Here is a 13,623-nt window from a genome sequence, read left to right as displayed (position 1 = left end):
ATTGGAGCCCGACTGCTGGGGCTGGGCTCTTTTTTTTTCGAGCCACACGGTAGTGTGGATTCCATCGTTGTGCTGAAAAGGTTATATAAAGGGGGCATGGAGCATAGCGGGCGTTAGGTATATATATTCCCGGACACTGATTTTATTGGCTTTATTGGTTTTTGTTTTTTTGTCTGTTCGTTTCTAGAGTATGCTTGCTCTCTCTATCTCGATGAAGTAACGCAGAAAGCGCGCCTCGTGGGGAAGGATAATCGACTCTAATTAGGCACTATGACGCCACCTCTTCCGTCAATCACGCGAATACAAGTTTCCAGACCTTTACCATTCACAAGCTTTATAGATGGTGGTCATGTCGGCTTCGTTTGGGGGTAGGGGGGTTGTAAAGGGGAGAGATCCTGCATGTCATTGTCCCCTGGTTTGTGATCGACATGCAAGTGATTGGGGATGGGCCGTGGCCTGCGCTATCGTATCTGATTCACGGACGCTCAGCGAGTCAGCAAACATTGATCACGGTATATAAGGGGATGGCAAGCATCAAGGACCGCATGTTGGATTGTCGAAATGCCGGAGAGTAAGTAGTACTTGAATAGGTCGGGTGTGTATCTACTCCGTAGAAGTGCTGTCATGATCCATGCTAGATTAAGTAAGACCCGGGGACGCCACGAGTCACGGGATCCAACAAAGGGCAAGATCGCCGTTGCAGCGGGCATGCGAGGGGCTCAAGTAATGATTGTCATTGGATTGCGATGGAAAGGCTTCCCCTCCCCCCAACCTGCTCCTTTAAGACGCTTTGAGAAGTTGAATGGAGCAATTTGGTAGAGTACTTATGAGTAGTAACTTAGAGTACAGACGGAGGAACGTTACGGAGTCCTCCTAAGAGTATCATTCCAAGCATGAACCCAGAAGAAAGCATGATTGGTAAGCATGAATAAGATTTATGAAACCGAACCTAATGTCAGCGAGCTTCGAACTAACAGTTTAAGGGGAAGCGGCAACGGTTTGGACTGGGCGTCTCAAGCGTCATCCGGCCGTCAACCTTAATATTCCCTTGCCCGGTGGGGAACAAAAAAAAAAGGCACGGAACCCAGCATAACCGACCGGCCTACTGGACAGGCAGACATACAGTACATGCACCATTCTTTGCACGTACGTCCTGCAGTCTGTACATATCAGATGCAGTCGAACACTCGATGCACTCATGGAAGCCACAAGGCAGTCAATTATCAAACCGACCAACTGACTAACTATGCATGCTTATCATGAGTACCAACAGCCTGGTGAATGTACCGTAGTTGCTGTACGTTAGATAATGAATGGCCGACTGCATTCGGCATATCTCCCCCACACCCCCAAGCCGAAAGTCAACGCCCATGGATGAGTGACATTTCTTTTCCCTTCTCGAGTTCTTAGTAAGTTAGTAGTTGGGGAAGCCGTTCCATACATTGGAAAGGTTCGGCTCCATCGCCCCTCTACTTTCCCATCCTTCCCCCCCCCCCCCCCCCCCCTCCCGGGCCAACCTCCCGGCATTTTCATCCCCTCACTTCGGTGGCTGCAGCTACACAACACAAGCGTCAGCAACCGACGAATAATTGCGCTGCCGGCCCCAACTCTTCTCCTGGATCATTGCTCGCTCTTCTGTCACCCCCTCTCTAGTCGATTGATATAAACACAGCACCCCCCTCCCCCTCGAACCTTGCCCTGAATCTCATACCCCTGCCCGTTGGGTCTCCCGAAGTCTCTCTCCCACCCACCTCGGCATTGGTCGCCACCAACTATCGATCTTGTTCCTTTCGAGATATTAGGCAATCAGTCGATCATCCAAGTCACAATGATCGCTAAGAACAACACCAATGGTCTACCGGCCATCATCCCCCTGATTGTCAACAACGAGTCGGTCATTACCGACGTCGCATTCGACGTCAAGAACCCCACGACGGGTGAAGTCATTGACCGTTGCGCCGGCGCCTCTGTCGACGATGCCAACCGTGCTGTGGCCGCCGCGAAGGCTGCTTTCCCCGCATGGAGCCAGACAAAACCCTCCGACCGCAGAGACATACTGAACAAGGCGGCGGATATCATGCTTTCCCGGAAGGAGGAGTTGATTCGATATCAGATGGATTCAACCGGGGCGGGTCGGATGTTTGTGGAGAAAACGTTCATGCTTGGGGTCGGGTTCCTGAAGGACTTTGCGGCATTGATCCCGTCCGTAGAGGGTGCGGTGCCTTCGGTCAATGGAGAATCTGCCATGGTCATCAAGCAGCCCTACGGAGTGGTTCTGGGCATTGCGCCTTGGTACTGTACTCACCTCCCTATGCACGACCATCTTAACTGAAGCGGTCGGTCGATCATCTGATCATGAACTAACTCCCGAACCAGGAATGCACCTTATATTCTCGGAGTACGCGCAGTGGCTCTGCCTCTGGCTGCTGGTAACACGACGATTTTGAAAGGCTCCGAATTAGCACCGAAATGCTTCTGGGCGATTGGAGACATCTTTCGTGAGGCGGGTCTTCCTGCAGGCTGTCTGAACGTGGTCTTCCATCAAACTTCGGATGCCGCAGCCGTGACCACTGCTCTCATCGCTCACCCGGCCGTGCGAAAGATCAACTTCACCGGCAGCACTGTCGTCGGCTCGATTATTGCCTCCACGGCCGGAAAGTATGTCAAGCCGGTTCTTCTCGAATTGGGCGGGAAGGCATCTGCTATCGTTCTGGACGATGCCAATTTGGAGAAGGCTGCGATGTGCTGCGCCATGGGAGCATTCTTGCATGTAAGGACCATTACCTACCTGACACTCGGCCTACGTGTGACGTTTTCTGATGAGAAGTTAGTCCGGTCAAATCTGCATGTCCACCGAACGCATTGTTGTGCAGCGATCGGTCGCCGACCGGTTCAAGCAGCTGGTGGCCGAAGCGTCCGAAAAGGTATTCGGAAAGCATGTGCCGCCGCTGGGCCTCGTGAACTCGGCTGCCGTGAAGAAGAATAAGGGGCTGGTGGAAGACGCACTTTCCAAGGGCGCCAACCTTGTTTACGGACAGACCCAAGGCATCGATTCTAATAGCAACAGCATGCGGCCGGTCATTGTAGGCGATGTCACCAAGAACATGGATCTTTATGCCACGGAGTCGTTCGGCCCCACTGTGTCCTTACTTGTCGTTGATACCGAGGAGGATGCGGTGGCCCTGGCTAACGACACAGAGTACGGCCTTACTTCTGCGGTGTTTACGAGCAACCTGTTCCGAGGACTCAGGGTTGCCAAACAGATCGAATCCGGGTAAGTGGATCGTTATCTTTGCTCAGGAGTATTTGTCCCTAACCTCTCTTGCTATGACCCAGGGCTGTTCATATCAACTCCTTGACGGTGCACGACGAGCCGGTCCTTCCGCACGGCGGCTGGAAGAGTAGCGGATACGGCCGTTTCGGAGGTGTGGGTGGTTATGATGAGTGGTTGCAAACTAAGACTGTGACTTGGGTGGAATAGTCTGATCGGACCGCATGATCCACGCGCAACGATCCATGGCTATTGGCACATAACTTGCAAGCCCGGGGTCGAGGCCGGCCTTTCCGTCGTCGCAAAGGAGGGATCGGGTCGAGGCGACGGGCTTTCTCAGTTCAGCCATTGGGACCCTAGCTGGCAGGATTACAGCGACGGTCTAGGATGTTTTCTTTGTTACGATACCCACTTACGGCAGGGTTCGACAGGGTAGAGCCTAATCATATGAATTCCTCCAACCGAGTTCCCGTATTCAGGCGCTAAGTCCTTGGTGTAGCTCGGCAGCGTGTCAGACCCTTGAAATTTTGCGACGAGTGCACCCAAGGCTGCAATGTGCCGTAAGACTGTGGTCTTGTGTTGGGATTGATTGTTCCTGCCGTGTCACAGCCGCTTTCGCGCGGGTGTACTCCCGATCGTATCCCAATCTTCTGTCACAGAATGTGATGAAAGAGTACCGTAAATAGACATATATTTTCCCACAAGGCTTGCCAGGCTCGGAGGAGAGTAAGACAAGTCATCTGAATTAGGAAACAACCGACACGGTGAACCGGCCCTGCATAGCCGACTAAGCCAGTTCAGGCCCCCGTGGCCAGCTCTTCCCCACCTGTGAAGGAACTAGTTCTATCAGTCAGGTCGCAGTTTGCGATCAGATCCGAGACATAGGCAGTAGTCTGATACCCTAGCTATACTGTAAGCCTGTAAGATAAAAGGGCCCTACCTACTCGCAGGAGAGGAAGACCTCTGCTCTCACAGGCACGTGGGTATTTATTTTGTTCTTTGGTCGGACCGCCCGCGAGTGACCTGGACCCCTGAAAAGAATCCCGGCGGTACGCATCAAGCATCTAGTTCGTACAACCATTGCCGTGAGGTCAAGTTTGTTGCTTATTCTGGTGTTGACCTCGTGTTACTTGCCCAATGGGGAGGGCAGAAGGCCAGCCATCCCTCAGGAACGGTGCTGGATGACGGATGAGGTTTTCGTAGAATCAGCATTAGATGCGATCATTGGCCGGGGGGCGCAAGTCTGTCATCCATTGCGCTGAAAGTTTCTGCGGTGTCCAGGATCCAGGGCTGTGTTTGGCTGCCACTCGGACAGGGTCCCCACCCACCCGGTCAGGAACGAGAAATGAGCGACAGGAACGGAACCTGAAAATCAGCGGGCGGCGAGGGTAGGGCCGTTGTGTGGGATGAGAGATGACTTCATGTGCCACTGGAGGAAACCGGTGATCAGCGATCATCATTCTCACAAAGTCTCACTCGGCCAGATGATAGTTTCAGAATGAACATCCTACTATGTAGCTCCTGGAAGAATGCGCGGATCAACGGTCGGACAGAGGAGAGAGCACAGTGCATTATCATCACCAGGCTTGATGGTCAACCAACAGTGAGCAGTCAACAAACCTGGCTGAACTTCGAGGTCAAAAAGTCAAGATAGTGGGGTTGAACGAAGGCGGATTTCACAATCGGCTTGGCGTGGGATTTTAGTGTTTTTGCCTGCACGCCCAAAAAATCGGAGTTTTTCCTGGAGCCAATGTCGCCATCCAATTTGTGCAACGCTCCGACCTCGTGGCGCCTGCCTCATTTCCTGGAGGCCTGGGCTTGACTGGCAGACAAGGCAGTGTAAGATCTAATTTGGATGAAATGAAATCACAGGCTCAGCTGGCGAGAAATAAGAGAGTCTGGTGGTCTGAGAGTCTGAGTGCTGAGAGCTGAGAGGAGAACCGGACATTATCCGGACAATTGGAAAGAATGAGGAAGGAGGAAGCATGTGGCAGAATCCATTGCTGCTGCTGCTGCTGTCGCCGCCCACCGCGTGCCACTTCCCAGTTCTCTTTTTCTTTTTTTTTCGCCTTTCGGCCTCTTTTACCTCTTCTACCGTAATTGTTCATGTAAATAATAAGATAATAACAGTAACAAATCACAAATATTGCCGTGATCTATCCCTGTTCCTGAGCTGGCTCGCACATAAGGTTATGTGTGTTTCACTTGTACACTCTTAGACTCTGTTAGACTTTCCCCCCGACTCCATGATCTATGGCTCCATCCAGTCTGGTACCGTGGGTGCCTGGATTAGTTCTATCTACTAACGATTCTAGTTCATCAACACTCGCCTTCATTCAGGCGAGAACACTCTTCGCCTCCGTCCTCGGATGTCGGCCATCCCCTATTCTTGTTCTCGTTGAGTCAGTCAGTCCGTCAATTGAAATTACCCGCCCAGTGCTGGTATCAATATCATAGACTATTGATGGAACTACTTCCCCGTCCAGCAGCAAGCGATGGCGGCGATGCTGGGATCCAAGCGAGCTAGCACAGCTAATTCTCAGACTAATCCGCTGGATGAGCCAGTGGGAGGACAGAAATCACCCTGAGGTGACATCGCTAAATCTTACTAGGAAATCCAGACGGGGTTTCGGGGTGGCTAAAGAGGCTTGCAGCCATACGTAGTACATTCCACGGCTCTTCAGGGTTTGGCCTGGCATCCCCCAACCCTCGACCGGGCAAGTCATCCGTAGTATGTACTATGTATGTATGTATCATCTGGGTATCTCACTAAGTTCTAACATACTCATCCGTCGCAAAAGTAATTTCATTCTGCCCCACCATCGCAAATGAGCCGCAGATTGGGCCAGGTTGAAGGTCTGGCAGCCTGGAAGCTTTTCCTTCTCGCCCCCCTCCATAGGGGTAAGCCCGTATTATTGTACTCCGTTAGTAGTAGAGATGGAGTGAGATGACGGGGGCCTTCACTAATTTCGCATTTCACATATCATCTTTAAACCTCCCCCCGCCCCCTCGTTCATGTTTCTTCTCTTCCTTCCCTCCTTCTTTCTTCCTTCTCAACCCACACTTCGTGTCCTTCGTTCTTTACACACCATTCCCACGGTAGTCACTCTTTTGCACTACAAACCATCTCGAGTCTTCACCCACTCCAGTCACTCCTTGATTCACTCAATCTTCACGAAGGAATTTCTCCCTCTCTACAACCTAAACACCTAAACCACAAATCAAAATGCGTTTCTTCGCCGTCATCTCTGCCCTTGCTGCCCTGGCCTCGGCCTACACCCAGCCCGACTACACCCAGAGCCCCACTGGCAATGCCATCTACACTCCTGGCCTGAACGACCAGGTCGAGGCTGGCAAGGCCTACAGCGTCACCTGGGATCCCACCACCACCGGCAAGATCTCGCTGGTCCTCCTCCACGGCCCCAGCACCAACATGCAGACCCTGTACGCGATTGCCGAGGACATCGACAACACCGGCAGCTTCTCGTGGACCCCCAGCACTGATCTGGCGCCCGAGACCACCCACTACGGTCTCCTTCTCGTCGTCGAGGGCACTGGCCAGTACCAGTACTCCACCCAGTTCGGTATCACCAACCCCTACTACTCGTCCTCGTCCGCTGCCGCTTCCGCCACCACCTCCACTGCCGCCGCTACCACCTCCGCTGTCACCGAGGCCGCTGCCACCACCACTGCTGCCGCTACCACCACCGAGGTTGCCGTCAGCGCCGCCACCACCTCCACTGTCGCCGAGACGGTGGATGCCACCAAGCCCGCTGCCACCTCCGTCCCCGTCATCAAGCCCACCGGCTTCGTGACCTCCAAGCCCTCTGGTGTCATCTCCAGCTCCGCCGCTCCCTCCGGCACCCCCGCTGCCAGCTCCTCCTCCGTCTCTCCCATCTTCACCGGTGCTGCTGACCGCAACGCCATGAACCTGGGCATGGGCGCCCTGGCTGCCGGTGTTGTTGCCGTCCTTGCCATCTAAACTGGCCCAGCATGAGCTTGAGCTTGGCGATGATGTGGATTTGCAGCTGTGACGAAGCTTAGTTTGATTGTTCATATTGCTTTGATACTTCTTCGACCAGGACAAATTTGAAAGAACTTCGGATGTATTAAGCTTTGTTGTTTTTATCTTTCTGTACAAGACAAACCCCCTTCCCCGGTGCCTCCCCGAGCATGTGGAATTACCTTTCTTCGACATGATTTCTTTTCTATTCTAGTTCTCAGTTAATACCCCCCCTTTATTTTGACAAACATGAATGAACCTCCAAGGGAGAAAATACCTGATGACCAAAACAAAAACAAGAGACAAAAACCAAAAACCCTCCTTCCCCCTGTTTTTAATGTTTTACATGTATGTTTGCCGTCACTCTGCCCAAGCAAATAACTTGCAACGTTGATGGGGGGATGTTGGGTTGGTGGCCCTTTGTACTTATTTGATCTCCCACTAATGTTTCATCTTAATGAAATCAGCCCCTCGGGGGTGACACTTACTCGAATGATCCACGATCCGCTTAATACCCATCATTAAGAAACTGGAAATTGCTAACGGGGCCGGGTCGGAGATTTGGGTCTCCTTTCAAGGCTGACATGCACGTGTGTGGGACGGGATCGATCACTAGTACTGAGTAGAACACGATTGTCTCAACGGGCGCGGGAGGCACTTCTACTCAGCACTTTTACTTTTTTTAATCTATTCCATGCCACTACACACTTGAATTTCCACTGGAGGGAGGTTAATCGCGGCTCGGGACTTTCCGGTCGTTGCGTATACGTATACTTCTGTCTGGAGTTGTTGGAACTTGGGAGACAGTAGAGAAAATCCGGTTGTTCTAGGTCTGCTAGGCGTCATGCCAGGAAGTGGAGGGAGGTCTTGGTGGCCTGGAAGAGCAGGGCACCTTTTGCGTAGGTACCTACCTACTCGCACGGTTTACAGGCTGATGGAGGATTTGTTGGACCACCCATGCCTGCGACCAACTACCGGCATTGATCGTACACACCACGAGCGCATCACCAGCGAAGCTTAAACCACTAGCTGGCTTCTCTATCGTGTTGGTGTGACCAACGTCGCCAGAGCTTCTACCGTGACTGAAAGTCCTTAATAGACCTATGAGCTGGTAAGGTAGGTAGTGTGTGCCGATTTCTAGAAAGAGGACGTGTGTGCATCACTCGCTGCCCAGGAACTTTTCCCCTACGTGTCGAACAATATACAACCTAACGGAATGTCCTCACCCCACCCAAATGTGCAAATGGATCATCACGGACAAAACCATCATCGATCGCAGCGCCAAAGCCCCCTCGAATAAGTCTACAGCACTCATGGCCAAAGTACAACCCAACAGAGACCAAACTCCCAACTAAACCCATGGGCAAGAGAACGAGTATGTATCCAACGGAGCGACCAAACCAACCAAACCAAACAAGAAACCACCCACCCTCACGTGACAGATAAGATCGATCGACTCCAGCGATAAGCAATTTTTCCCATCCCCCATCCCAACCCAGCAACCACAGCACCTCGCAACCCCCTCCCCAAATTCCATCTCAACCCCATCGCTGCAGGCAGTGTACCCAACCCAACCAACCAAACAGAAAAATGGTCCAAGGATCCCTCAAGAAGACCAAGCCCTCGGGCGGCTCGACCTCGAAACGGTACACCTTACCTACTCTTCTCCTGGCAGAGCAGTTCTACCTACCCCAGACTCATTCCCCTCCCCTTCTCCCTTCCCCCTCCAACAGAACAAAAACCCCCTTCACAAATCCATCTCTGCATGCATCATCAACAAAAGACTAACTTGCAACCGAATAAACAGTCCCACAGCCCTGGCCCCCAAACGCGGTCCCCGCCAGATCGCCCCCAAGAAAGCCTCGCTCATCAAGCAGCAGAAATTGACCAAGGTCCGTTGTCTTCCCCTCTTCTTAAACGTCGACCACGAAGACTACACCCTGTCCCAAAACTGGCGCAACTAACACCTCCCCGACGAAACAGAAACTCACGGCCGGATTGACCGCCCAGACGGAGAAGAATCTCGCCGAGAAGGCGGGCCACCTGGAGTTGTTGGCCGGTGGGAAGAAGGATAAGAAGGCGGGTGCTGCCAAGGGGAAGAAATGATAATCTGCGGGAAAATGGTTTGCTTTTTTTGGGTCCGGGAGTGGAAGGTGGCTTTTGGTTGAAGATGATCAAGCCGAGTCGAGGAGGGGATATACATATTCAATTTTTGGAGGGGAGATAGGATACATACATACGAGTAATGAAATTAGATACCCTTTTTTATCTGGATCTGGCCGCTGGGGCTGCGTTGGCTTTATTGGTTGGGTTTCGTTGGTGCTTCGTTGTTTTACGAAGGCTGTGTGGTACGTGAGGTGAAACCGGAAGACACCCGAATTCTATGCAGATGTAGATCTAAATCCAGAAACAAACTATAAAACAAAATTATGTATGAGAAGAGTAGTCATATGTCCAAAAAAATGTACAGGTGACCAGGTACCAAACGAATCAACAATCATCAATCATCATCGTCTTCGAGAACAAAAAAAAAAAAAAACACAAAACACGCTTCAAAAGGGTATCTCAAGTGCAGTCAGTATCAGTCACTCCGGCGCTTCTTTTGCCTCCTTGTGGAAGGGCCGTTCACATCTTCGACATCCGGATCGGAGCCCCCGACTGCTCGATCAGCTCTTGCCCGTGCTCAACCCAGCGAGCAAAGCCGTCGTCAGTGGGATCGCTAGGGAAATCATCCCAAACAGGGTTCTCCGAGTCCGCATACGTAGACCACGTCCCCTTGGGCACCTCCGAGGCGGACCACGAAGGAAGCTTCGCCATCACACAGGTGTAGTAAACGTAAAGGATCCTGCACAGCAGATGAACCCGATCGACGTAGTGCTGTTTGCTGGGGTCAGGTTCGCGACCCCCATCTCCGAGTTGCTTCCACCAAGACATGCGCCAACGCAGAGTCAGCAGTATGTGGCCGAGTTCGTTAAGGAATCGCAGGTGCGTATCCTGAGAGATCTGCTTCCACTTAATGTTGTAGAAGTCACGTTCCAGTTTGCGGAATCCCTCAACTTCAAGCATACGGCAGATGATGCGCGACAACTGGGCCGCCATGAGAATTTCTCGCCTATCTTCAGCGTCGTCAATGTTCATTGGTCTCTCGGCGCCACCCGCCTGAAGAGGAACAAAGCTGTAGCTCGCACGGCTAGGCATGTTGTTCCATTTCGCGAGAAGAGTCTGTCGAGTAACATTAGTAAAAGGCTTCGGACCTTAGTAGGAGTGACATACATAAGTGTTGGCCATTGGATCACAGTCCTTCACGCACGTGAGCCAATTCTTCGATTTGTCCTTCGACTCGACGAGTCGTCGGTCAACAAATTCAAGGAAGGTCGACTTCGAGTTGCCATTATACTCGCTCAAGCCACGCAAAAACCGATAGGTCTCCGCCAAATCCAGGGTATAGAGAGATCCCCAGGACTGGCTGGCACGGATGTTGAACCGGCCTTGGCGTTCGCCGAGGAATGAAATCAAATCATTCAGATCGAATTCGGAAGGAATCTCCATCCGCACTCGCCTTGAGCCATCCAGGGTGGGGTGGTTGACCGCTCGTTGAGCTGATAAGATTAGCCAGGTTACAAAATCGACAACTAGACCGTGGCACGTACAGATATAATTGCAAACACCATACTCAACGATGTTGGAAAAGCAGGCGCGAGCACAAGGCTGTTCATGCAGCGTAGGGCGGCACGCATCGCAGGGAGCATTCCCATCGCACTGTCTTCGGCGTTAGCTATTTTACCACAGAAGGGTGTTTCTCTTGTGAAATGCGAACCTTGCGCTTGTTTAATCGGCACTGGACACACGTGTCCTTGTTCTTTCTTCGCAAGCCAGCATTTGCCCTTCCGACCATAGACAGAGGCCCCTTACGGCGCGCTCCACGAGGCGGAGAAATGAAGTCAGCGGAGGCAATCGAACCGCCCTGGCCATCCTCTTGCACAATCTGCAGTGGTTTGGGTTGTGCCTGATCCAGGTTCACACTAAGGTTGCGCTGCTTGCGCTTTCGAACCGTAGCGACCGACTGCATAGATAGAGCCTGTGGGCGTGCAGGCGCTCGCTGAGTGGCAGAGGACGCTCTCGGCCGAGAATCGACCGGAACGTAGTAGGATTCCGCCGGGTTCTCGCTGACCATGAAAGCAGTAGCGTTCTGCAGGGGTTGCGCTGCGTCGGATGGTGAACCATCATTTCGCGCATCCTTCCATTCATCATCCAACTGTCGGTCGGCAAAAGCGGGGATGCCGTCCGTTGTGACCGAGTAAGGGTCGTACATGGTGGAGAAATCCCCAGACACTGAGGAGCTCTCCGACTTGTACTGAAATCCGTCTTGATTTTTGGGTTCTTCTTTGAAGTAGGGGGACTCCTGCGGCATCGTCATTGACGCAGGGGAGGTCATGTTGCTTGGTAACTGAGCCTCCAAGCTATCTAGCCAGCGTGAATCCAGAGACCGTACATGCCCGTGATAGCTGCGCATTCCCTTAGTCGCTGACTGCGAGCCCATTGCGAGCGACATCGGACTCTGGCGGGAAATGTTTTCAGCAATGGCGGCGGGCTGTTCAGACCAGTATTCCGGTGGGGGGAAGGAAAACGACGGCGGCAGTGGCTGGAACGGCCCGAACTGATCGGAGGCAACATCTGAAAATCCTTGTCCCTGAGACAGGTCTCCAGAATCTTCGACAATGACGGTGTTGGTGGAGGCGACAGGCTCCTTGGCGTATGGATAAAGGAGACCAGGTTCGCCGGGAATGCCAACCGAAATGGCGTTGAACAGGTGGTGGTAAGGCGGCCATGACTCATCCAGCTGGAAGTTGTCATCGGCGGAGGAAGGCAGCGTTCTAGGGCTGATAGTGGCACTGACAGTGCCAGAGATTGTGCCATCTACTATGCTGAATTTGTCGGGGGTGGAGGTTCCTGGTTGTTTACTGCAAGGGGGGGGGGCGGCTCGCGCATCAGTTGGAGGGGTTCAGAAGAGGGGAACAGCTGAGATAACCGCACCTGTAGTCACTGCCCTGATAGTCGTCCAGCTGTCCGATAATCGAGACTGTGGACTGGTCCCGCGAGAGGGAGCCATGAGGCCCATTTATCTCAACGATATCGGCATCGCCCTGGCTGGAATCTTGGCTCGTATCCCACTCCTGCGGTTGCTCGTAGCCCGGATGCTCGTACGCAGAAATAGGAAAGTTGTCAGTTTGCCAGGTCTCGAGGATTTTGGGGTCAATGCCCGCAGCGGTGCCAGTACTCCCGCAGTCCATACAGGGTCTGCGAGGGATGATTTAATAAGACCTCGAAGAGCTGGCCAGAACTCTAGCGCGTTCCCAGATTGTTGGGAACCGGCGGAGAGTCGCGCGGGAAAAAAGCACACTCGGGGAGGCGGGTGGGCTTGGGTTTGCGATAGCGGAGGACGGACGATGGAGGGGAAATGGGATGGACGTCGAAGTTGATGATGATGAGAAGAAGAGGAGGGAGAGGAGAAGGAGAAAGGAGAAGAAGATGATGATGGTCTGATGGCGCAAGCAGGAAAATCAAACCGAAAGATCGTGGCTGACTCTGTCTGGTTGGTTTAATTTGGTTTGGTTTTGGTTTGGGTCGGAGTGAGTGAGTTGAACAATAATACTGAAATACTCAAATGTCCCCACCAAAGATTTTGCTGCTGCGGCGATCGGCCTCACTACAACGTCGATGTCTTGTCGCAACAATTCCTTTCGCACAGACCAGTCAGCTTGCAGGTTTCTTGCCTGGTGCAGTGGCGCTCGACCATGAATCTGGGCAGATCAACTATTTCTGGGTGGGACTGATCCCAGTTGACCGGTAGTTTGTGATTGTGATCCAAAAGGTCGAGATGCATGCATGTAACTTACACGAGTACGGAGTAGTTATGTTGATATCTGGGTTTTATCTACAAAGGGTTACGGATAGTCAGTCTCATACACAATGGGTTGTGGCTTCTTGGCAGGAGAGGGGTTTTTGCTGCTGCCGTGGATCGTCCAAATCATCTGAAGTTCTGAACCGTGTCTGAAACCACTCTTCGTTCGCCAGAAGATCCTCTTTCTAGTGTCGGCTATTATTATACAAGTCCCGTCCTGCAACCTTGAGGAAGGAGGATTGAGGATGGAGACTCATGCATCTCACCTTCTGACCACCGACCACTAACTAGCCCTGGCGTGATGTGATATACGATCTGATAGTGTCTCCGAGAACTCCGAGCCTGACATGACAGATGGAGATTACGCGAGAGATTCAGTGGAAAATGGAAATACTCCATCACGTATTATGATTCTGCGTATTGATGGGAAGTTCGGCACGGGCTGAT

At 52.4% G+C, this 13,623-nt stretch overlaps 4 protein-coding genes across 4 annotated transcripts; 3 read left to right on the top strand and 1 right to left on the bottom strand.

Annotated features, from left to right (window-relative positions):
* Positions 1-1,828: 1,828 nt before the first annotated feature.
* BO66DRAFT_468772 (aldehyde dehydrogenase) lies at positions 1,829-3,675 on the top strand (the record flags this gene model as incomplete). The annotated part of the gene is made up of 4 exons (XM_025652674.1): positions 1,829-2,292; positions 2,377-2,770; positions 2,832-3,274; positions 3,337-3,675. 4 exons carry the CDS (start codon positions 1,829-1,831, stop codon positions 3,479-3,481), a joined length of 1,446 nt encoding a protein of 481 aa, XP_025507287.1. The 3' UTR covers positions 3,482-3,675.
* Positions 3,676-6,497: 2,822 nt separating this feature from the next.
* BO66DRAFT_315388 (GPI anchored serine-threonine rich protein) lies at positions 6,498-7,253 on the top strand (the record flags this gene model as incomplete). Its single annotated transcript, XM_025643471.1, has 1 exon — positions 6,498-7,253. The coding sequence occupies one exon, from the start codon at positions 6,498-6,500 to the stop codon at positions 7,251-7,253; it is 756 nt and encodes a 251-aa protein (XP_025507286.1).
* A 1,611-nt stretch (positions 7,254-8,864) lies between these two features.
* BO66DRAFT_435403 (DUF2462 domain-containing protein) lies at positions 8,865-9,380 on the top strand (the record flags this gene model as incomplete). The annotated part of the gene is made up of 3 exons (XM_025650847.1): positions 8,865-8,920; positions 9,082-9,166; positions 9,258-9,380. 3 exons carry the CDS (start codon positions 8,865-8,867, stop codon positions 9,378-9,380), a joined length of 264 nt encoding a protein of 87 aa, XP_025507285.1.
* A 519-nt stretch (positions 9,381-9,899) lies between these two features.
* BO66DRAFT_315174 (uncharacterized protein) lies at positions 9,900-12,565 on the bottom strand (the record flags this gene model as incomplete). Its single annotated transcript, XM_025643464.1, has 5 exons — positions 9,900-10,496; positions 10,548-10,873; positions 10,925-11,033; positions 11,092-12,235; positions 12,309-12,565. 5 exons carry the CDS (start codon positions 12,563-12,565, stop codon positions 9,900-9,902), a joined length of 2,433 nt encoding a protein of 810 aa, XP_025507284.1.
* Positions 12,566-13,623: the final 1,058 nt, after the last annotated feature.

Source organism: Aspergillus aculeatinus (assembly GCF_003184765.1).
Source record: "Aspergillus aculeatinus CBS 121060 unplaced genomic scaffold BO66scaffold_7, whole genome shotgun sequence".
Classification (NCBI taxonomy): Eukaryota; Fungi; Ascomycota; class Eurotiomycetes; order Eurotiales; family Aspergillaceae; genus Aspergillus; species Aspergillus aculeatinus.
Note: the sequence above shows the minus strand (reverse complement) of the source record. Positions and strands in the feature narration are given on the sequence as shown.